At 40.5% G+C, this 22,500-nt stretch overlaps 2 protein-coding genes across 3 annotated transcripts in view; one reads left to right on the top strand and one right to left on the bottom strand.

Moving 5' to 3' along the window:
• Positions 1–9,980, bottom strand: part of LOC116053389 (cullin-5-like) — a 24,563-nt gene extending 14,583 nt beyond the window's left edge. Inside the window, exons 1-8 of one of the 2 annotated variants that reach the window (XM_031304500.2) lie at positions 9,906–9,980; positions 7,975–8,084; positions 6,109–6,208; positions 4,459–4,635; positions 3,653–3,794; positions 2,331–2,476; positions 1,868–1,948; positions 1,640–1,733 (exon numbers count right to left, since the gene is read on the bottom strand). In XM_031304500.2, coding sequence (XP_031160360.1) covers positions 1,640–1,733; positions 1,868–1,948; positions 2,331–2,476; positions 3,653–3,794; positions 4,459–4,635; positions 6,109–6,208; positions 7,975–8,084; positions 9,906–9,929 — 874 coding nt within the window. In that variant the 5' untranslated portion in view covers positions 9,930–9,980. The remainder of the gene's footprint in view (positions 1–1,639; positions 1,734–1,867; positions 1,949–2,330; positions 2,477–3,652; positions 3,795–4,458; positions 4,636–6,108; positions 6,209–7,974; positions 8,085–9,905) is intronic. The other variant, XM_031304501.2, reaches the window with a different exon arrangement.
• Positions 9,981–12,039: 2,059 nt separating this feature from the next.
• LOC116053442 (solute carrier family 35 member F2-like) overlaps positions 12,040–22,500 on the top strand; it is a 15,625-nt gene continuing 5,164 nt past the window's right edge. Inside the window, exons 1-3 of the mRNA XM_031304561.2 lie at positions 12,040–12,156; positions 19,574–19,749; positions 21,662–21,789. Of these exons, the coding sequence (XP_031160421.1) occupies positions 12,053–12,156; positions 19,574–19,749; positions 21,662–21,789 (408 nt within the window). The 5' untranslated portion in view covers positions 12,040–12,052. The remainder of the gene's footprint in view (positions 12,157–19,573; positions 19,750–21,661; positions 21,790–22,500) is intronic.

Genomic DNA, 22,500 nt, shown 5'->3' with positions numbered 1-22,500 from the left:
GAAGATAACAAATGGAAAACAAAATATTACTAATTGTAAACAAAACCTACAAAATAAAAAGGCAAACACAGAAGTTAAACACTCAAACAACAGAAACTACACAGGGTAAAAGGCTCATGGGAGAAATCCCACCAGCCACCAGACAAATGCTCATCAACTACGACTGGTGTTGTCGAGTTGGAGCTCCACTGGCCTCGCTGGCAGGAAACCAACCAACACCGGGAGCAGCTTTCTATTTTTAAAGTCTATCTGGCTGATGCAACAGTGAATGTTGATGCCCCTACGTCAATCAGTACAGCGTGTACGGCACACTGCCTGCTAAACCTTCGTAAATACACCTTACCAGCAGGAGAACCCTGAAGTAGGGTCTAGCAGCATGTCTTTACTGCAACACACGGCTGTATCCATCACAGCGTTACCGCTCCCAGCTACCGCTGAATGAAAATACTTTATCACAAATGGAAATCAACATTACCTCTTTCACTTAATTCAATATTTCCCAGTATTATTCACGGCAAATTAAAAACATTAAATATGAGCGTTTTTTTCCACAGTACAGTACATTATATAAATGAGCTTCCACTTTTTCGCTCTTAACTAGGGGTGTAAGTATGTATGTTTTTTTTTTTTTGTTGTTTACATTAAAAAATATTCATGTAAGACAGTGGTTGACGTTTATATGTTGTGTTTAAACCACCTACTGCTAGATGGCTATGCTGAGACGCACCACTAGTGTCCTCGCCTAACAGTGCCTAGCAGTGCCTAACAGTGCCTAGCAGTGCCTAACAGTGCCTAGCAGTGCCTAGCAGTGCCTAGCAGTGCCTAACAGTGCCTAGCAGTGCCTAACAGTGCCTAGCAGTGCCTAGCAGTGCCTAGCAGTGCCTAACAGTGCCTAGCAGTGCCTAACAGTGCCTAACAGTGCCTAGCAGTACCTAACAGTGCCTAGCAGTGCCTAGCAGTGCCTAGCAGTGCCTAACAGTGCCTAACAGTGCCTAGCAGTGCCTAGCAGTGCCTGACTTTTTGCTAGAAGCTAACAATGTAGCTATGGCTGAACTTTGGCCTACTTTAGCATATAAACATTAGCTCACTAAGAACCTGTGAACCACTATCCCAAACTGGCAGTTTGCATATCATGTCTTTTTTTTTAAATATTTGATTTTCTAAAATTATACTATAAAAAAATCCCAATATATCGCCTTACGCACAGTATCGAATTATATTGCAATATATTGAATCGTGACCCATGTATCGTGATACGTATCGTATCGCCAGATTCTTGCCAATACAGAGCCCTACTCTTAACAGTAACTCAACATCGCCATCATTCATAATTATTATTTTATCCACATTTAAATTATTCAAACTGTCTACTCCGCAGTCTGCCATTGGACAGTCTGGACAGCAGCAATGCATTTTGGGGCGGATGACCATTGTTTATAAGCTCACGTCTCATATACAGAAATTCTCGCCAGTCTCGTGTCCACAAAATCCATATATTATGCAGCTGGAACACACTACATACTCAATTTGATGTCATTCTCGGCATGCGATTTTGAACAGAGCCTGTGTCTATTAAAAGAAACAAGGCTCACTTTATCACGCTACATTTAAAAAAAAAAAACAGTGCAGCAATACTTACTGTCTGTCTCGTTCCGTTTGATCATCCCTGGACATTCGGCTAAGATTGTCTCTTTGAACGAGGTCACCAGAGCATTCACACAACACTCCATAAGCTGTGAGGACGCACAGAAAGCAAAGGCTCACTTTGACGTCGATGAACAGGCACCGTTTTACATCGGCCATTCGGTAGATCTGACAACGTGCCACAAACATGACATATACTTCAGATCTAGTCGGAGACACTTACTGCTTGGACGGAGTTACATTCACGACGCGTCTCGAGATATCTAAGTGCTCTCTTCTCCTCTTCTCTCAGCTTTGCGTCCGCCTGCAGGGAAACGCATCAACAAAAAAAGCAGATAATACAAATCAAGGTTATACGAACACTGAAGAGCAAACAATTAAAAAATCAATTCACAAAACCAAGGTAGCTTATACAACCTCACTCAAAAGATCCGAACAATCCCTTTAATGCTACATCGGGTGAAACTCATTGACTATATTGACATATTTGCAGTTTATAATATTGAAACCCATACAGACAAAACAACATTTGAACTAAAACAGGCCATCTAGCCTTGACTTAGGGAGTACAATCAAGATGGACAACTGACTAGCCTACAACACGGATCTTTCTCGCATTTTAAACTAACCCCATCCTTCATACTAGCACTTGTACTTCATCAGTGATCAGTGTTATCGTTGCGTACATATTTCATGTAGTTCTGGACGCCGTTTTGTTGCAGGTAGGACGGTGCTTGCGTTCTGTAAAACCTCTCTGTGGAGTCCAGGTAGGCTTTCTCAAAGTTATCCCTGTAGATCTGCAGCTTGTCCTCTGGGTTAGAGCACAGGTTCACTGGTGGGAGAGAAGCACAGAACGGTTGGTGTGGTGCAATTTCCAGAAACACCATGTAGTGATATGTTGAGACTGAGGGAAAGCTTAGACAACATCAGGTCCTTCGGCCATTCGTAGGTCACAGGCCAGGGGACGAGAACATCCAGCCGGTCTCTGATAACCAAACCTGTTCACGTATATTTATGTTTGTCTCTCTACAGATTCAGGAAATCTAGGCAGCTGCACGATAAGGGAATTTGTCTCAGGGCTGTCTCCTTTTGGAGGTCGGTGGCCCTGCCACTCTTTAGCAATGGTCCCAGAAAGAGAGAGAGGCTGAACTAGGCTTTAGCATCTGTGTTTTAGGCGACTGCAATGTCTTTGTTTACCTTAAAGGTCCAGCTAAACGTTAACCCCTCCAGCATGAGTTTAAATACTCCTTCAGGAGGACAGGAACTTCAGAGAGTTGAGACAGCACTGCACAATAACACATCGTGGTTAAACTCTACTGCCTGCCTAATTGTCTCCTCAATTGAGTGTTCATGAAATGTGCTGTATACTCGGCGCAGCCGACCTGCCGCACGCAAATGTGACGTCATGGGAGCGCCCTAACTATTTACACTAGTTGCGGTCTTCTCCTGAACAGAGGTGGCGCTAATGAGCAAAGGCTACCGACTGCTCTTTCTACGGACTCCTGGCATCCGGTTGTCTGCGAACTCGTCCATGCTTCCCGTTTCCGCTTTGTCGCGCACCGCTGAAAAAAATAAGAGTGTCGAAACCCTGGCGCGCCAGCGAGATCTGCGTCATTTTGACGTCACGTTGGCGAACGCTAGCTCGGCTGCGGCGACTGTAAAAACAGCCCTTAAATGCTTCCGTGTAAGTCATCAAAGTCTCCCGGACCTTCTTCACGTATGTGAAATGAGTTGTGCTGCTCCTGAGCTTTTCCTTAACAAACTACATCTTCCAAACAACAACTGGTCATTCACTGTAGTTCTTTTTCTTAATTAGCGTTAATGCAGCATTCAGGTCATTGTCTGTTTTCTTTTATTTCACCCCCTCCTGAATATTAACAGCAGACCTTCGGAAGTAAAGGCTTATTTAATTGGACAGATTTTGAAATAACTGTGTTTCTTTACACATCAACAGTAATGGGTTCCTCTCGGTGTGTCTGTCCCACGTGTTCATGTCCGTCCGTCTTACCGTACGACTCTCGCACCCCGATGACGAGCTGCGAGTCGAAGGCCTCGCCCTGCCTCTCGGCGTGCACCAGCTTCATGGCGCTGTCCTGCAGGCGGCTCTTAATGTTGGAAAAGATGGACTCGTTCCACGTGTCCAACATCAGCTGGAGAAAAAAAGTTAAGGGCGTGATTAAATGTGCATCACGTGCACCAAAAACGTTAAATAATAAGTTAGCTTCCATTTTCTGCCATCCAAAAATAGTCAAGCCTGATTTATTTATGAAGTGGTTTTAACGAAACTTCTTCCGTCTGCCTGCTGACTCCCTTCACCCACAACATCCGCACTTTGTCTCAAAATTGCTTTTCTGAAAAGACCTCCCAAACTAATTTCACAGGATTCACACTTTAAGCTGTTCTCTCCTAGGAGGAATTTTAGGCCGGCTGAGCTACTCGCTGTATGTGAGCCACGTCTGACAGCCTCTCCTTCTCCCCTACTTTGGTATTTTCTCCTGTCTTGTGAATTTGCTTCAGTTGTTCATGATTTTGGGTCACGTTCTCGTTTCGTCTCCTCTCCTCCTACCCTTCAATTCGTCTCCTGCTTACCTCAACTATCGTGCAAAAAGTTGCTGTCCACGCTGGCCGTCTAGCTGCCCCTGCTGTTCTCCTCATTTAGTAGTTTTCACCTCTCCTCCATCTCGCTGCTTCCCTCTAATGTCTTACATGTCATCTCATCACCTCTCCTCATTCCTCCTCCTATTCCTCAGCTTTTTGCGCCTCAAAACTCAACCTCTGCACCCGCGGGGGTCCTCCCCCACTTCCTCCTCTCACCTTGCGTACGATGCTGTCCTCCATGTTCGTTTTCTTGTTGCTGCCCTGTTTGCCCATGAGCGTGATCTCCAGCTGACAGAAGGGCTTGGGCAGGATGTCGCACTGGGTGAAGAACTTCCTCCACTCTACGATGTAGGCCTTCAGCAGCGCCGTGTCATCCTGGTGGCTCAGCACCCGCTGCCATGGCAACAGATGCAAGCAAAATGTCAGATGATGCAGGTCAACCGATAACTACTCATGATGCTTTGTTCTAGGGCTGGATCCGAGTAATCGACTGTTTGTTCGTTGGGTAGGTATTCGATTATCCTATCCTATCCTTCAATATTGAAATAACGTTGACGTCAACGCGACGTCACGCTGCAGTGGCCCATCATGTAACCGGCGACGGGACTTGCGAGTCTGATATGAGGCGGTGTGAGAGTCCCGTACAGGAAACAGGAAGCATCACTGCCTCTATCGCTGCCACAAGAAAGTTTTAAAAACACAAAACACAAGCACTGAACTGGCCGGGAGTTTGTGGAACAGCTGACTGGTTCCTGCAACAACAACAACAACGCACAGCACAGTCCCTCTGGGTCTTTGCTTTCTCTCTTTCTCGGTGAAATGAAGCTGCCTTGAAGTGCGGTTGGAAATGTTGAGATCTATATACAATCTGACAATCTGAAAACAATAACTGTGAACTATAAAGTCTATTTGTGCTACATTTGGGGGGGTTAAAGTGCCCATATTATGAAAGAATCACTTTTTCTGGGATTTGGGGAGTTATTTTGTGTCTCTGGTGCTTCCACACACATACCAACTTTGAAAAAAAAAAACATCCATGCTGTTTAGAGTGAGATACGGTTTCTGAATGTGTCCTGCCTTCAGTCTCTGGGTGAGCTGTTCAAAATCTGCACGGCTTTCTACGTCACTAGCCGAAACGAGGGGCCTAGGGGGCTAACCGTTAGCATGCTAGCTCGTTCTCAATTTCAAAACGCTGCTACAACACACACAAATTCACCCTAATCTACAAAATACATTGTATAGAACTACTTCCATGTCCCTGTTCTGCAGGTATTCCACATAAAGTTGGAAGTGCGCCCTCGTTTAGAAGAAGTCTCCCAGCTAATCCTGCCTTGTACTACTGAAGTTAGAGAAACAGCTAGCTAGCAATTGTGATCTTACCTAGCTACTGAGCATGTGATCTTACCTAGCTACTGAGCATGTGATCTCACCTAGCTACTGAGCATGTGATCTTACCTAGCTACTGAGCATGTGCGACTGACAACAAAGATGTTACAGCAGTGAGAGGTCTCACTCTGTAGCTAAAACAGAGACCTGAACACAGGGTGAAAAGAGGAGCTGCAGCAATGTGCAGTACAACAAAAATATGGTGTTTTTTGAAAATTAAACCATGTAAACCTATTCTGGTACAACCTCAAAATACAATTATGAACCTGAAAATGAGCATAATATGAGCACAAGTGAGCCGTTTCGGTGACACACCGACCGCCGCATAACCCTGCGCGATCACTTGTTGTTGTTCTGATCGTGACTGGGACTCTGATCAGTTCACACTTACACACACACACACACACACACACACACACACACACACACACACACACACACACACACACACACACACACACACACACACAAAAAACTCACAGCCTGTGCTTGTTTGATGAAGTCTAGGATGTCCTCTTTGAGGGCTTGGTGGATTTTGGCCGGTCCTTTGTCATCCCATAGACACACAGCATGGACATCTCTGGAGGACAGACAGGGGAAAAGGGACGACACTGAAGTTCATTCTGAGTATTTAAGTCAAACTCGGGGGGGGGATCTGCTGAGCTTTTACTCAACAGGTCCAAACACACATGGTATTTACTGTACTTGCAGAAGTGACCCTTGAAGTGTGACCTGTCTTTTAGGGCTGCTCGATTATGGAATAAAATCATCATCACGATTATTTTGGTCAAAATTTAAATTAGTTGGAGCTGCACAATATATCGTTTTTTTTAATCGTCATCGCGATATCAACTGGCGCGATAAACGCATCGCGAAAGACACACGTTTTTTGTGTTATTTGAAAGAAAATCTCAGTAGAAAACTGCACTTTAAAATACATTATTTATCTTTTTTTTTTTAGTGGGGCATTTTATGTTTAATTCAATGTTCAATACAAGAACGTTAGAAATGATTTCCTTTCATTTGTCTTAAATTCAACAAGCAATTTGTTGTATTTTAGCAGAATACTGAACGCAGCAGAACTGCAGAACTACGTACATTTGGATATCTGTTTATTTATCGCAAGCAATATCGTTATCGCGGTTTTCAACATCATTATCGCATATTGTCCTCATATCGTGCAGCCTTAAACTTAGTAACACGATTACTCATTGACTTCTACAAACATGTTGCAAAATAAGAGTTAACTCGTGAAACGTAGACCTAATGTGCAAAATAATTGTTTTTCTCGATTGCATTGTTTTGTGATCTTTAGGAGCCGAAATCATAATCTCGGTTAAAATTCAAATTATTTGCACAGCCCTACTGTATTTCCACAGAGAGAAATACAGAGAATACTTTAGAGAATCAAACTCCCCATCTTCCTGTTCCCCTCTTCTCTTCTCTTCTCTTCCTATTTCCTAAAAAGGGAAATCACCAACTTCCTCTTCTTGGCCGCTTTTACTCTTCACACTCCCCTCTTTGTTATTTAAGGTTAGTCAGATAAGCCAAGTCAAGTCAATTTTATTCATATAGCGCAAAATCACAAAGTAGCCTCAAGGGGCTTTAGAATCTGTCCTTAAATAAGAAAACCCATTCCCCCCCCCCAAAAAAAAAAAAAAAAAACTTTAACAGGGAAGAAAATAAACCAATTAAACAGCTTGGCAGGTTGCTGTAAATGTTGCACAGCAACAACGACGTAACCCTCCTCACAGCTGCTAAACCTCGAAAAAGTGTGTGATGTGATCACACAGCTTTGGGCTTAAAATAAAAAAAGACACCATCATTGTGTTTTGTGTCTTAACACAAATTCTAAAACCAAATCCCTCGCGTGTTAAGCTACACCGCAACATCCTGTTTCACAGGGAAGCGTGGAAGAGAATTACTACCCTAAAAAATCCATAAATTAGACTTTTAAAATTGGCTGCCGAAGTATCCATCTATCATAACAGGCAGTTGACCATCACAGTTAAGGTATGGATACAAGACTGTTCTCTAATCCAGTTTACGAGTGGGACACAACCCTACAAATGTGCGAGATTGTGTGGGGATTATGTAAAGCACAACACCTGTTGGTAAAAACTAAACCCATATACTGCATGTGTGTGTGCTGCTGAAATGTACTAAAATAGTACACCGTGATTTGTGAGCAGTCTGTTGTTCAGAGTCGGGCATCTGTTTTCGGGAACTAAGGCAGCAGCAGCAGCAGCAGCAGCAGCTGTGCTGCTCCTTCATTGGACCACTTTTCCTAACTACGACAGAAGGAACTGAGGGACAGAGCAGAGAGAGAGAGAGAGCATCTCTTACGAGAACAAATCGAACCACTGTTGCTTGGTGACGGCTTCCTGTCTGAGCAGCTTGAGAACGATGGGACGCATCAGATCCCACTTGTCCTCAAACTGCAGGGAGCCCTTGTTCTGGAGGAGAGATAGGGGACGGGTGTAGTGGGAGGAAGACGAGGAAGGATGAGAAGGGAGGCAATGAGAAGGGAGGTGTTGGGGAGAGAACGTAGAGAAGACTAAGACAGAAATGCAGAGATACACAGAGACATATCTAAAGACTGAAGAGGGCAGGGGCGGTCAAGTAGGCTAATTAGATTATAACATGAAATAAGAAAAGTAAAAATTCTCTGATTCCAGCTTCTTAAATGTGAATATTTTTTAGTTTCTTCAAAACAAAACAAGATATTTGAGGGCGTCATTAAAACAGCTTTGGAAAACACTGAGCGACACGTTTCACCCTATTCTGACATTTTATAGACCAAACAACTAACAATGACATTAATCGTCAGAATTGCAGCCCTAGTTTTCAGTATCGGCTAACATAACACCAACAGTATTACACGCGATGTATCCTTGCACACTTTACATTTCCGAGAAAAAATTATCACGTCATCAGTTTTGAATAAGAATGACCCACATGAAAGATATTAAATTATCAGTAAACATGTTATTACAATATCAGTCGGGACATGTTATTACATTATTGGTCAAGTTATTACATTATGGGGTTTTATTACATTTTTGATCAGGATTTAAGTGAAAATGTCATTACATTTTTTGGAATTCTTTACACTTATACTTTAATTGGGTGCTAAAATTTAGCTATAGAGCCTATATAATAATACATCATAATATATTTGTTGATTATAAGGTGTATTGCTTATCCGTTGCTCATGGATTAGCTAAATAAATGTAATGTTTGTTGTAAAGTACCTCAAGTAATGTACTTGAGAAGATGCACTTAAGTTACGTTACACCACTGAAAATAGCACACCTGCTATTTTATGAGGACCATAGATAGATAGATATACTGAATATGTATATGTATATATTTGTATGAGGACCCTGTGGTTCTCTGCCCACCTCCACGGGTGAAGCTGTTTTACAATAGCCGGGAAGTGTGAGCCGGGGGGCGGGTCGCCGCCTGTCAAAGCCGGTTACCTCTCTCGCTAGCCTGTAAAGCTAACTGCCCAGTGACTTACAACTGTAACGGTTAGCGGTAATTATTAATTAGACCTGTACTGTCAGTCTACTTTACAGACAGCACATGAATTGTGGACACAGACTGTTTATTTCGTCATATTTAATAAGGAGGAGGAAACAGGAGTAACGTTAACCATTACACGGTAAAAACCCACGCGAACACGGGGGGAAACTCCACTAAAAAAGGCCCGAACTCGGGATCGAATCCAGTTACTCAAGTGCTAGCCACTGAATCACCATGACGACGCCCGGTGGTTCCGCAAAGTGTTAGCAACAATTAGCCGAAAATAAACGGGCTGTGGACGGAAAGAGTCCCCCCCTGTGTGTGGCTTTAATGTAATACATCCATGGTGCTGGTGGTATGTCTCCTTGGAGCCTTTCCAGTGTTGGGTTTAGGGCTTGATACGGTTCTTGTTGTTAGTCAGTGGGTCGTCGTCCCCGAGATTCTTGACTGTAGTAACGGCTAACGGCTAACGGCTCGGTTTTTGGTAACGACAGAAGACATGTTGGTGCTCTGTTCTGTTCGCGTGAGCAGGATATATAACTGACTCCGACAGAACACCGGACAACGGCAACAACTGTGACTTCACCTATTTGTGCACTTATTTCATATATTTACACTATTCGTGCAGACACAAACATGCCACAATAGCGAATGTAAACATATGTGCATTAATAGTGAAAATATATGGAAACGAAGAGTTTAAATCTGTACACAAATAAAGGAAATACGATATATTCAAGTGTTCTTACCTTTAACAAATTAGACGTCGCCATGTTTCTTCAACTTATCACCTCGCAGAATCTCGCGAGACAGGTAGTACAGCTGGTTGAGTTCATGGGAACTTAACCGAGTTGGGAGAAGTACTCGGATTACAATTACAAGGATGTATTTTGGTGAGCGTCCTTAACACCATATCGGTTAATGTATCCTCTATTTAATCTCGTTGTGAACCTTTTGTAGTGTGATTGACTGTGTATCCTGTTATAACTGTATCTTTTTACAATATGATTTTGTTTTCATCCCTCATTTACTTACTTGTTTTTACATTTATTTAATATTTACTGATCCTAATCAGATATTAGGATCAGCAAAACGTTTGTGTATTTTTGTTTATGTTCTTTATATGTAGGCTATGTATGTTTTATGTGATGTGTGGTTTTTGTGTTTTTTTGTTGCTCTCAGACATTAATTGTGTATGTGTATGTATTATTGTAATTGTTGATGAATAAGGTTTATTAGTTGAAAAAAAATATACTCAGATTCTTAAGTGAGATACTTATGAAAATACTCCACTACAAGTTAAAGTCCTGCATTCAAAACCTTACATGTATGTATGTATGTATGTATTATTATTATTATTATTATTATTATTATTAGTGTGAAAAGTACAAGTCTTCATTGTCCTGTAAGTAAATTACACAAAAGGGAAATACTCAATTAAAGCATAGACATAATTTACAGGGGGATGGGGGGGGGGGGTACAACCCCCCAATAATCAACACTGGCCAGTGCAATCCCCCCAAATATCTAATAATAATTTCCTTTACATAAATAAAGACATTTGCACCATGACTTGATGCAGGAAAAGCACAAAGTATTGCAGAAAAAAATCACCAGAATGCAAGAAATTAAGTGTTTGACATGCTCAAAATTTCAATTTTGCTAAAAGGAGAGATTCCCCCCCCCAATGTTGACCCCAAAATTACGCCCTTGATTTAAAGTACTCTAAGAACCTATTATATTGAAAAGTAACTATAGCTAGTGTAAAAAATACAATATTTCCCTCTGAATTGTTGTGGAGCATAAAATGAAAATACTGTACATTGTACATTTCCTTAACTCTTGTGTGTATATATATATATATATATATATATATATATATATATATATATACACTATTTTTTTTTACATTTTTGGCACTTTTTCCCCAGTACCATCAGTATATTCACCACTAGAACCAACTTATTAACACTAGTTTGCACTTATTTTGGGAATTCCTGGTCAATAAACCTAATTTATATGAAATTATCTTTTTTTTTGTGTTAGAAAAAAGCAGAAATTAGGAATGATTTCAACTAAAAGTTAAAATCAGAGGAATGACGGTAATGGATAATCCCAGATATGTCAAAGTTTAGTCAGGATAATGCTAGAACATTGAATAAAACACAGAAAATTCAATGAAAGTAAAGATCTGATCCTTTATTTCACTTTTATGGAACCATCCATGTTGTTTTGGGGCAACTTGGTTGAAATATATAAACTTTATTTCAGACCCAGGGGGATCCATATCACAACAATAAAAAAAAAACACAGAGTATAACATAAAATACAAAATACAAATACAAAAACTAATACAAAAATACAAAACCTTCCACAATGTTCAGTGTCTGACATACAGACATGTTCGCCAATGGTTCCACAGTCTGGAAGTAAATCTGACAGAACTGTGTACAGGGTTAGAAACCCAAATGTCTGACATAGAAACTTAAAAAAAAACGGGTCAAATTTGACCTGAGAACAACAGGAGGGTTAAGTACAGTACTTGAGTTAATGTACTTAGTTACTTTACACTGTCATTTCCATAAAAACCCTGACGATGAAGCACACAAAGTGCTTTTTTAATCAGTAGATAACAGATGAGAATGAAAACAAGAGGAGGAAGCGCAGTGATGACGTCTTTGAGTTCATCGTTCATCATCAGTTCTTATCTTTATTAAGTGCTGCCGGCTGTCTTCAACACATTATATACACAGAGAGAGAGAGAGAGAGAGAGATAAGTAACCAGAGTAGTCTTTGCCCTCTGAGTCGGTTAATCATTCAGTAAAAAAGCCAAGGCGGTAGACGCATTTAAAGAGTTCAAACTCAGAGAGGATTCCTCCATCACTGGCGAGGCGCCATGGCTACTAAGCAGCCCGAAGATGCCTGCAGGGACACGAGCTGTGAGAGCAGGGGACTCATGGAGAGGATCCGGAAATTCAACCCAAAGGGAGTATTCACCTGGTGAGTGGACACATACGGAGATGAGAGAAGGAGAAGTAATGTTAGAGTCTGCTTTTGTTACCTTTCGAAGCTAAGCCAGGTGAGCTGTTTCCAAGAGTGGAAGAAGAAGTATTCCTATATGTAGAGTCTTTTACCAACTCCAACATTAGGCCAATGAGGTGGGACCAGGGAAGAACTTGTTTGGACGCGTGTTCTGCGTGCCAATAATCAATGTCCACAATCTGTCTGCATTTCGGTGCTGTGACCAGGGTTCCAAATTAGCACCATCCACCAGCCAAATGCTGGTAAAATATGCAAGTGGCTGGTAGATTTGCTATACACACTACACTCACCAGCCAAAAAAACAATGGTAATCTATTGAGTGGCTGTTGAAATGTGAACATTGACAAGCCATTTGGCTGGTGGACGAAAAAATTAATTTTGAACCCTGGCTGTGACCCATTTATTTTCTTTAGCACACTAATCTAACCTGATGCGGTGAAAAGCTGTCTGCTTCCCCCCCAGCCTCACACCTGTGTATCCCTGGCTGTTAATGGGAACTCTCCACTCAATGCTCAAACATAATACTGCAGATTAATTAGCATAACCAACGTGGTATATAAACAAAACAAGACTAAGTTGTGTAATGGCTCCAACACTTTACTTCAGTAAAAGTACTAATACCACACTGTAAAAATACTCTGTTACAAGTAAAAGTCCTGCATTAAAAATGTTACTCAAGTTAAAGTCTGTAGGTATCATCAGGAAAATGTACTTAAAGTATTAAAAGTAAAAGTACTCAATTCAGAAAAATCCTCCCATTGTAGAAAGTGTAAAGGATCCAAAGAGTTGTGTGTTTAATGGTCTAATCATCTCAGCTGGACTTGTAGCCGTTATATTGTCGGCTTGTTTACTTTATAATAATGCATCGGATTTTATAAACTACATGTGTTTTGTGTGCGGTAATCTTAACGTGTAATGTAACTAGTAACTGAAGCTGTAACAGATGAATGTAGTGGAGTAAAAAGTACAATATGTCTCTCTGAGATGTAGCGGAGTAGAAGTAGAAAGTGGCATGAAAAGAAAAAGACTCAAGTAAAGTACAAGTACCTCAACATTTGTACTTAAGTACAGTACTAAATGTACTTAGTTACATTCCACCACTGGCTGTTTCCCAACCTCGTTTTCAGTCAAAATATCAACCTTCTCCTTTAAGATATATAGTCACCAACAACTATTCAGTTTCTTTACTTAAGGCGAGACACTACAGGTGAATAGGCTAAAATTTTAAAATAATAGATATCTCCATGAAACTTCCTCAGTTGATTACTTACACAAGTATATAAAAAAAATGTATTACAAGTTTTTGAAATGTGTATGTTTAATTATGCAAATTATGCATTTTCTCATTAAATATGCGCGAATTTGCATATATTTTCGGTAGATAGATCTGAACATATGATAAAGCCAGGTGCAAAATTCTTTTTTCATTTTGTTTACACACAAGATGAAAACAAAATTACAGAGGGATTTCAGGATATCTGCTTTCATTACCTAGGAAATCAAAATATACTGTCCATAGCCCTAAAAAATCGATTTTTGCCATGTTTTTTTGCTTAAAATGTCACATAAATCAGGGCAGGAATGATTTATTAACAAATCCCTCTGTAAATATCTTCAGAATACTACTAAGTGTATAACTGGAAAGTTTGGTGTACATAGGTGCTACACAGGCTGAGATGTTTCTACTGGAGAATGACAAAAAACTCATTTTGAGAAAACGGCATTTAAAGATTTAAATAGTGGAATTTAATACATTTCTATTGGAAAAATTGCTCAAAAACAGAATAAATGCTCATACCCTTAATGATAATAATATAGAATATTTCAAGCTCATGAAAATTGATTATTTAATAAAATGGCAGGCATATAAGGCCTACAACTACAGTAACTTAATGAATTAACATTGGCGTATCATGCACAAAGTTGCCGACAAAACCCACGCTGGACAGTTGTATGGACACAGAACAAGACCAACAGTAGCTGTCACAGCTTTTTTTAAATCTAATTGTCCATTCCAGCACCATATGTATTTTAGCTGTGCTTAGACTCTAGACTATGTTTTGCACTGGCAGCTGTGACGGCCTCAGCTTTCGAGATCCTGAGCATATCAGTTTCTCTCATTGAATTGACCGTCACAACAGTGCTCTGAAGCCACAACTTCTCCATAACAGAAAGCATGACAGAGGCTCCTTCATCAAGGTGGAGATGGCCATACTTGCTGCTGCTCCAGCTTACTTTTCCCACAAAACAGTCCCCTCAGTCAGCTGATGGTGAAGATAACTAACCAGAACCAGTCCCCTCAGTCAGCTGATGGTGAAGATAACTAACCAGGCTCCCATCAGCACTGGTTCATAACACAACAGAACAAAACTAATTATGACTCATTCATAAGACCAATATTTAGAACATTGGAGAAAGCAAACAAAGTAGACTAAATTATTATTTGACAGATTATCTTCACACTGTCAGAGATACAAAGAAGAGACGGATCCTGACTAAATACAGGCTCAGTGACCACCAGCTGGGTCAGACAGACAGGTCAGAGAGAGAGACAGGCTCAGTGACCACCAGCTGGGTCAGACAGAGATACACTTCCTCCTCCACTGGGAAAAACTATCTTCACTAAGAGATTTACACCTTGGAAAAATAGCCAAAAAAAGTTAACACCAGAAGAGAAGCTGGTAGTTCTCCTAGGAGAGGTGACAGCAGCTCCACTGACAGCTAAACATGGATCTGCCTGCTACAGCCTGAGGGACTCACACCACTTAGGATCCCGAAATTACAGATTTGTTTAGTAGCCTATTATATAGTAATTATATTATACAAAACTGTATGAGAGAGAGAGAGAGAGAGAGAGAGATAGAGAGAGAGAGAGAGAGAGAGAGAGAGAGTCTGATTACCTCCGCTGTCTGAACACTCCTGTTTTCTGAACGACAGTTTAAACATCGACGTACTATGTGAAGGCATTTCATCATCTGCTGTCTTAGTTTGTAGTCCCCTGTGTCTTCTTGCTAATAACAACTGTTTTCGTCTTCTCTGAGGTGATTTTCGGCCGTTTTCGACGCACTTCTTTCAACATTTTGAGCTACCGCGGAAATGTCAGAGCGCGTCACGTGACGACTCTGAACGAATCACGTCGTCAGAAATTGGCATCAGCCAATGAGATTGCGCATTTTCAGTTAAATCCCCCATTTTACTTTCACGATTGGTTGCTGATAAAAAGGAAATGACCATATTTGGATCCGACAGCATTGTACAGGAGAAAGAGAGCTTTCCAACGGTGTTGTCGGTACACGATCCGTTCTGCCTGCACGATCCGTTCTGCACATGCGCAAAATGTTCGCGCATGCGCGGTTGTACGAGGATTTACGACACTGCACGATCTGTTCCACGCTTCCGGTCGACAGCCAAGCTAACGTTAGTTTAGCTAACAGCTAATTCGGCTAACTGCTAGCTGAGACAGCATGTAATAACTTTAAAAGACCCTCAAAATAAAACTTGAAAATAAACGTTGACATATATAACAAACACCTAACATATATAACAGCTGTTACGTCAGTTCTACTTTACTTGTGCTCATTTAAAATACAATCACTCAATACTTGTCTTTATTGTTATTACTGTGAAGTCTTAATTTAGCTGTAGCCTGCTTTTCCCATTACGTTTGAGTTAACGTTATTTTAGACTGAATCTAGCTGTCAGCTAGCGGTTAGCCGAATTAGCTGTTAGCTAAACTAACGTTAGCTTCCCGGTGGAGGCTAGCCATAGGCTAGCGTGGAACAGATCGTGCTGGTCGTATGGATACGTAAAACAGTATTATCTTGCGCATGTGCAGAACGGATCGTGCAGGCAGAACGGATCGTGTACCGACAGGTGTGATGACAGGGTGCAGACAGCGGTCGCGGAGCAGCGCGATGATTTAGAACGCCAACTTTTGTTGAATTTAGGTGAAATCTACCGACGCAAACAGACAAAGTGTAGTAAAATAAAGACCTAAATGTGTATTTCGGACTTTATTTCACCACAAGTCTGAAAGAAGACATGTTATTGAAGACAAATAGCCCACAATCTCAAAATTGACCAGTGGAAAAAAAACGATGTTTTTGCCTGCCGTGTCTCGCCTTAAGTAAACGTATTGAAACCCCACTGTGAAAATACTTACAAGTACAAGTCTTGCACTCAAAATCTTACTTAACCCTTGTGTTGTCCTCCCAGGTCAAAATTAACACTCTTTTACACACTGTTTTTACGTTTATGTTGCTTTTTCCCCACGTTATGGTTGCTTTTTTTACGTTTTTGTCGCTTATTTCAACGTTTTTGGCACTTTCTTTCCATTAACACCAGTATATTCACCACTAGACCTATTTATTTGCACTAGTTTTACACTTATTTTTTGGAATTCATGGTCAATAAACCTCATTTGTATGAAATTTTCTAATTTTTGTGTAAGAAAAAAGCAGAAATTATGAATTATTTTGACTAATGGTTAAGATCAGAGTAATGAAGGTATGGATAATCACAGATCTGTCAAAGTTGAGTCAGGATAATGCTATAACATTGAATACAACATCCAAAATTCTATGAAAATAGAGATCTGATCCTTAATTTCCTTTGTAAAGAGCATCTTATGGAACCATCATATTATTTTGGGGCAATTTGGTTAAAATAAACCCAAATTTATGATGTACAAACTTTGAAAACGGGTCAAATTTGACCCGAGGACAACATGAGGGTTAAAAGTAAAAGTATGCACGTATTATCAACAAAATGTACTTGAAGTAAAAGCATTAATTGTGCAGTAAAATGTTCCCTCAGTCAGTCAGTGTTTAAAGTTTCTGGATTAATATTCCTGCTGCATTAATGTGTATGTTGCATTTTACTGCTGTAGATGTTTAGGGTTGTGCTCATTTTAACTCCTGTATGTACTGTTGGGTAGTTTAATCTCCAGTAATGCATCATATTCTATAAGATCATCATATGTTTGTAGTGTCGCTGTCCTGTGAGAAACACGTATCTCTAAAACGTTTTAAAGTGCTCATATTATTATGCTTTTGGGCTTTTTCCCTTTCCTTTATTGTGTTATGTATCTTTTTTGTGCACGTTATAGGTTTACAAAGTGAAAAGCCCTCATATTCTGCTTCTGACTGGCTAGTAGTCCTTACCTAGCTACTGTCAGGGCACGCCCTCATACTCTGCTTCTGACTGGCTAGTAGTCCTTACCTAGCTACTGTCAGGGCACGCCCTCATACTCTGCTTCTGACTGGCTAGTAGTCCTTACCTAGCTACTGTCAGGGCACGCCCTCATACTCTGCTTCTGACTGGCTAGTAGTCCTTACCTAGCTACTGTCAGGGCACGCCCTCATACTCTGCTTCTGACTGGCTAGTAGTCCTTACCTAGCTACTGTCAGGACACGCCCTCATACTCTGCTTCTGACTGGCTAGTAGTCCTTACCTAGGTACTGCGCATGTGTGACTCCCAACAAAGATGTTACAGCAGTGAGAGGTCTCACTCTGTAGCTAAAACAGAGACCTGAACACAGGGTGAAAAGAGGAGCTGCAGCAATGTGCAGTACAACAACAATATGGTGTTTTTTTGAAAATGTAACCTATTCTAAACCTATTCTGATACAACCTCTAAATACAATTATGAACCTGAAAATTAGCATAATATGAGCACTTTAAAACTTTTCATGGTGTCAGAACAGCCCTGTTTTCAGCTTTGTGACGATGCATTTTCCAGCTGATCCGAGAAGCTTTTAAAAGACTTTATTTAGCTTAAGAAGTAGGAGAAGTTTCTCAACACATAAAGGAAGACTTCATCCTTCAGTTCATCACAAACATTCAACATCAACACATCTGGAGATACGTGGTTTTCACTGGACAGGAAGGGGAGGAAACACTGTCATCTGAAAAGTAACTAAAGCTGTCAGACGAATGTAGTGGAGTAGAAACTACAATATTTACCTTTGAGATGTACTAGAGTACTAGAAAGTTGTAGAAAAATGAAAAACTCAAGGAAAGTACAAGTACCTAAAATACATCACAGTTACATTCCACCACTGATAAGTTCTCGAGCATGTTTAAAGTAAATTACATTTATGATACTCCTATATGATATCGTGCGAAAAGTTATGCACAACAATTCATATAATATACGGCTGGTCACGTGATGACCGGTCACATTACAGTTAAGTTTAGCGGTCTTTACAGTTAAAATTAGCCAAGAAAATGTTACTGGGATCCGGGGACAGTTATTGTGCCAAGTGATCATCTGCCAAAAAGTGACTGCAGCTTTTACCTTGTCACTGAAAGGTGATTTATGCCTCAAAATGACTCGATTTCATTCATGAAGCTTTAAGTTGACAGATAAAGGAGCAATACAACCCATAAAAATGTACTTTTACACATGCCAAAAAAGTGATTGCAGCTCCTACCTTGTGTTTGAAAAGTTGTTTCTGCTTCAAAAAAAGCTTAATTTAATGAATGAGGTAGCGTGGATGCCAGCCGAGCTTAGCCCCGCCCACAACATTTGAGGTCGGGAAGTTCGGTCTGGACTTGATCCGTTTTGGAGCAACTACGCTCCAACCAGAGCTGTTTGGACCAATCAGATTGTCAGGGCGGGCTTTATACGATGATGGACAGATGATCAACAGTAACGTAATCAACCACGTCACCAAAGAGCGCTTGGGTTGAATTTGTTTACAACAAAGATGGCTGCCGCTGGAGAATTGAGATGTGTAGATTCCGCCATCGCGTCTGTTATAGAAGATATCGACAGCGCATTCATTTTAAAAGAGGAACAGAGAACCGCGATCAAGGCATTTGTCGATCGGAAAGCTGTTTTTGCCGTCCTTCCTACGGGATTTGGCAAAAGTTTAACATTAGCTCAACATACATCACATACTGCGTTGCTCTGATTGGTTGTAGGTCTATCCAATTGAGTGCAGAGGCATTTTCTTTCCTGGTTCGGTTGAAACACACCCCATAATCACAGCCCAATGGAGCAGTATCAGACTCATATTCTGACTAGAATCTGAGTATGACCACGCCAGGCTATGCATGAGGGTTATAACTGACAAATTATAGCCCACCCAGAACGTTTTACCTGTTAAAGAAGCAAAGATCCACTAACAGGCAGTTTTCCAAGTGAGGTACGGACATATGTAAACTGGGCGATACAGCTTTAACAGGCTGCACACACTCCCAAGCAATTCATTTTGGGCAGAGGATCACTATTTGGCACTACACGACAAAAAGTTACCATCATGCGGCAACAATAGTTAACTTTAGGCACCAAAAATGACATAGTTCAGAGCCTGCTTAGAAATAAATGTGCTTGGTGGCTCTAAAGATGTGTCGCCCTCCTCTCTCTCAGGCAGCTTGCCAAGACGTTGGCCATGGGTCAGGGCCTGGCTGGGCTCATCTGCGGGACGGCCATCACCTCCCAGTACCTGGCTACAAGCTTCCATGTGAACACACCCATGCTGCAGAGCTTCTTTAACTACGCCCTGCTGTGTGTCACCTACACCCCCATGCTACTCTGCAGAACAGGTAACTCAGGAGCAATATATGTTACAGAATTAAATGATTAACTGAAGTAGACCCAGAGCAGACACACTAAGTGAGGGGAGAGTATTACAGTCAATGGGAGATGAGATGACAGATAAGCATCTCATATTCAGCAGTTGAAAGTACCAATATGTCTTCCAAACCATACGACTATGTTGGTCATTTGTCCCTTTAGATTAGATTAGATTCAACTTTATTGTCATTGTGCAGAGTACAAGTACAAAGACAACGAAATGCGTCCAACCAGAAGTGCAAAAAAAAGCAGAAAAGTGCAATGCGATATACAAACTATAGACAGTATAGACAGGTGGTGCATAGACAGGACAAGAAATCTAGTGCAGTGTAGACAGTAGTATACAGTTGGTTTACAGAAGGTGGTTTAGAGTAATATAAATTAAATATAAATATGTGCAGTGTATTAGCAGTTACTTTATAAGAGCAGAATAAATATGGCTATGCCACCCTCTATGTTACCGTCTAATACGATCCACAGAACCCTGGCTGTGGCGGAAACACGACCTCATATCTAAACCATAGACTGTATAAAAGAATATTAACAGACTATGATCTAAACCAGAGAACGTAAAGGTTGTGATTTTAAACATCTCGTTAACATTGTATAATGGTAGCAGTTTGGTTATGTTTACACACAAAAACTAGTTTAGTTTATAGTAGTATACAGCTGTTATACATCATATCATCCATACAGAGATAGTAGTATACAGCTGTTATACATCATATCATCCATACAGAGATAGTAGTATACAGCTGTTATACATCATATCATCATACAGAGATAGTAGTATACAGCTGTTATACATCATATCATCCATACAGAGATAGTAGTATACAGCTGTTATACATCATATCATCATACAGGGATAGTAGTATACAGCTGTTATACATCATATCATCATACAGGGATAGTAGTATACAGCTGTTATACATCATATCATCCATACAGAGATAGTAGTATACAGCTGTTATACATCATATCATCATACAGGGATAGTAGTATACAGCTGTTATACATCATATCATCCATACAGAGATAGTAGTATACAGCTGTTATACATCATATCATCATACAGGGATAGTAGTATACAGCTGTTATACATCATATCATCATACAGGGATAGTAGTATACAGCTGTTATACATCATATCATCATACAGAGATAGTAGTATACAGCTGTTATACATCATATCATCCATACAGAGATAGTAGTATACAGCTGTTATACATCATATCATCCATACAGGGATAGTAGTATACAGCTGTTATACATCATATCATCCATACAGGGATAGTAGTATACAGCTGTTAAAACATAATTAAATATATGACACACTGGTATCAGATCAGTACTCGGTATCGGCCGATACGCAAGTTCAGGTATCAGAATCGGTATCGGGAAGCAAAAAATGGTATCGGACCATCTCTAATCCTAACCTTAACCAATCGAGGTCAATGCCTAACCCCAACCAATCGAGCTGCTTCGTAGGGCGGGTCTTGGCGTGGCCATAGTGGGATTTGTAAATTTTCCCCCCGGCGCTCTCATACTTTGTCACCTTATTTCCTGTTTTGCTCCCATCGTAATTACTACGGCCACTAGACGGCCTTGCCTCTAGAAACGTAAATATGGGTCGTAATTGCTGCTTGAGAGCGTTTTTTGGGGGAGGACAGTCTCAAAAGTACAGATCTCAATTTGCTTATGTTTCTTAAGTGGAAAAAAATAACTAGATGTGGTCAGCAGCTTAACGTGGGTGTCGAATGACGATGACGATTCTTTGATTCAGTGATTAAAATGTTAAACTGTCCTCAGGCTTGGTGGTGAAACAAATACTGTAAATGTCAATACTGAAGTTCAGGGGTTTCCCCCTTTGAAACGCAGGGAATGGCAATATTTTACAGATTCTGAAGAGGCGATGGTGGAAGTACCTTCTGCTGGGGCTGGTGGACGTGGAAGCCAACTACGCTGTGGTGAAAGCATACCAGTACACCACCCTCACCAGTATACAGGTGGGTGTGGGTTTTTATCATGAAGACAGATCATTTTTCTTTTAAAAACGTAATTTAATGAGTTTGGTGAACTCTCGGAAGTACATTCATTAAAGTTAAAAGGCTTCAAGTTAGAAGAAAGTGTGTTTAAAGCAAAGTTCTGAAACTAACAACTAAAAAATGTAAGTTGAATTTACTAGTAAAAGTGTTAATACATTTACAATAAGTCAGTGAGATCGGAGCAGGCTTTTTGTCCACCTGTCCTTGTTTTTGTTTTTCACTGACTTAAATCAGACACACTGGGGCTCTTTGGCTCCACCCGCCGACGTTTAACTCAACCAATGAGATTGTTTGTGCTTCAAGAAGAGCAAAACACTCCGACTTTATAAAAGGATGTTTTGTGTCAATGTCGAGATTCAGTGTATCCAAAGACTTGCAATTTTCTTTTTGAAGGATTACTGTTTTTAAAGCTGCAGTAGGTAGAAAGCAAAAAATTTGAAGTTGAGTCAGACCTCTTCCTGCAGCCAATAGGAACGCTCTCTCTCTCTGAAATGACCTGTGATTGGCCAAAGTCTTTTCGTCAAGGGCTAGATTTTCTAAAGCCTCTCTCAGTCCACTTGAATTAAAATACGTTGAAAGATTTTTCTGGACTTTTTCCCCAAATGACGCCTAAAAATAAAGTAGGTATCAATTAATTCAATTCATCTGTAATAATCGTTGATATTTGTGTCT

This window comes from Sander lucioperca, chromosome 20 (genome assembly GCF_008315115.2).
Source record: "Sander lucioperca isolate FBNREF2018 chromosome 20, SLUC_FBN_1.2, whole genome shotgun sequence".
Classification (NCBI taxonomy): Eukaryota; Metazoa; Chordata; class Actinopteri; order Perciformes; family Percidae; genus Sander; species Sander lucioperca.
This window is presented reverse-complemented; position numbering and strand designations above follow the sequence as displayed.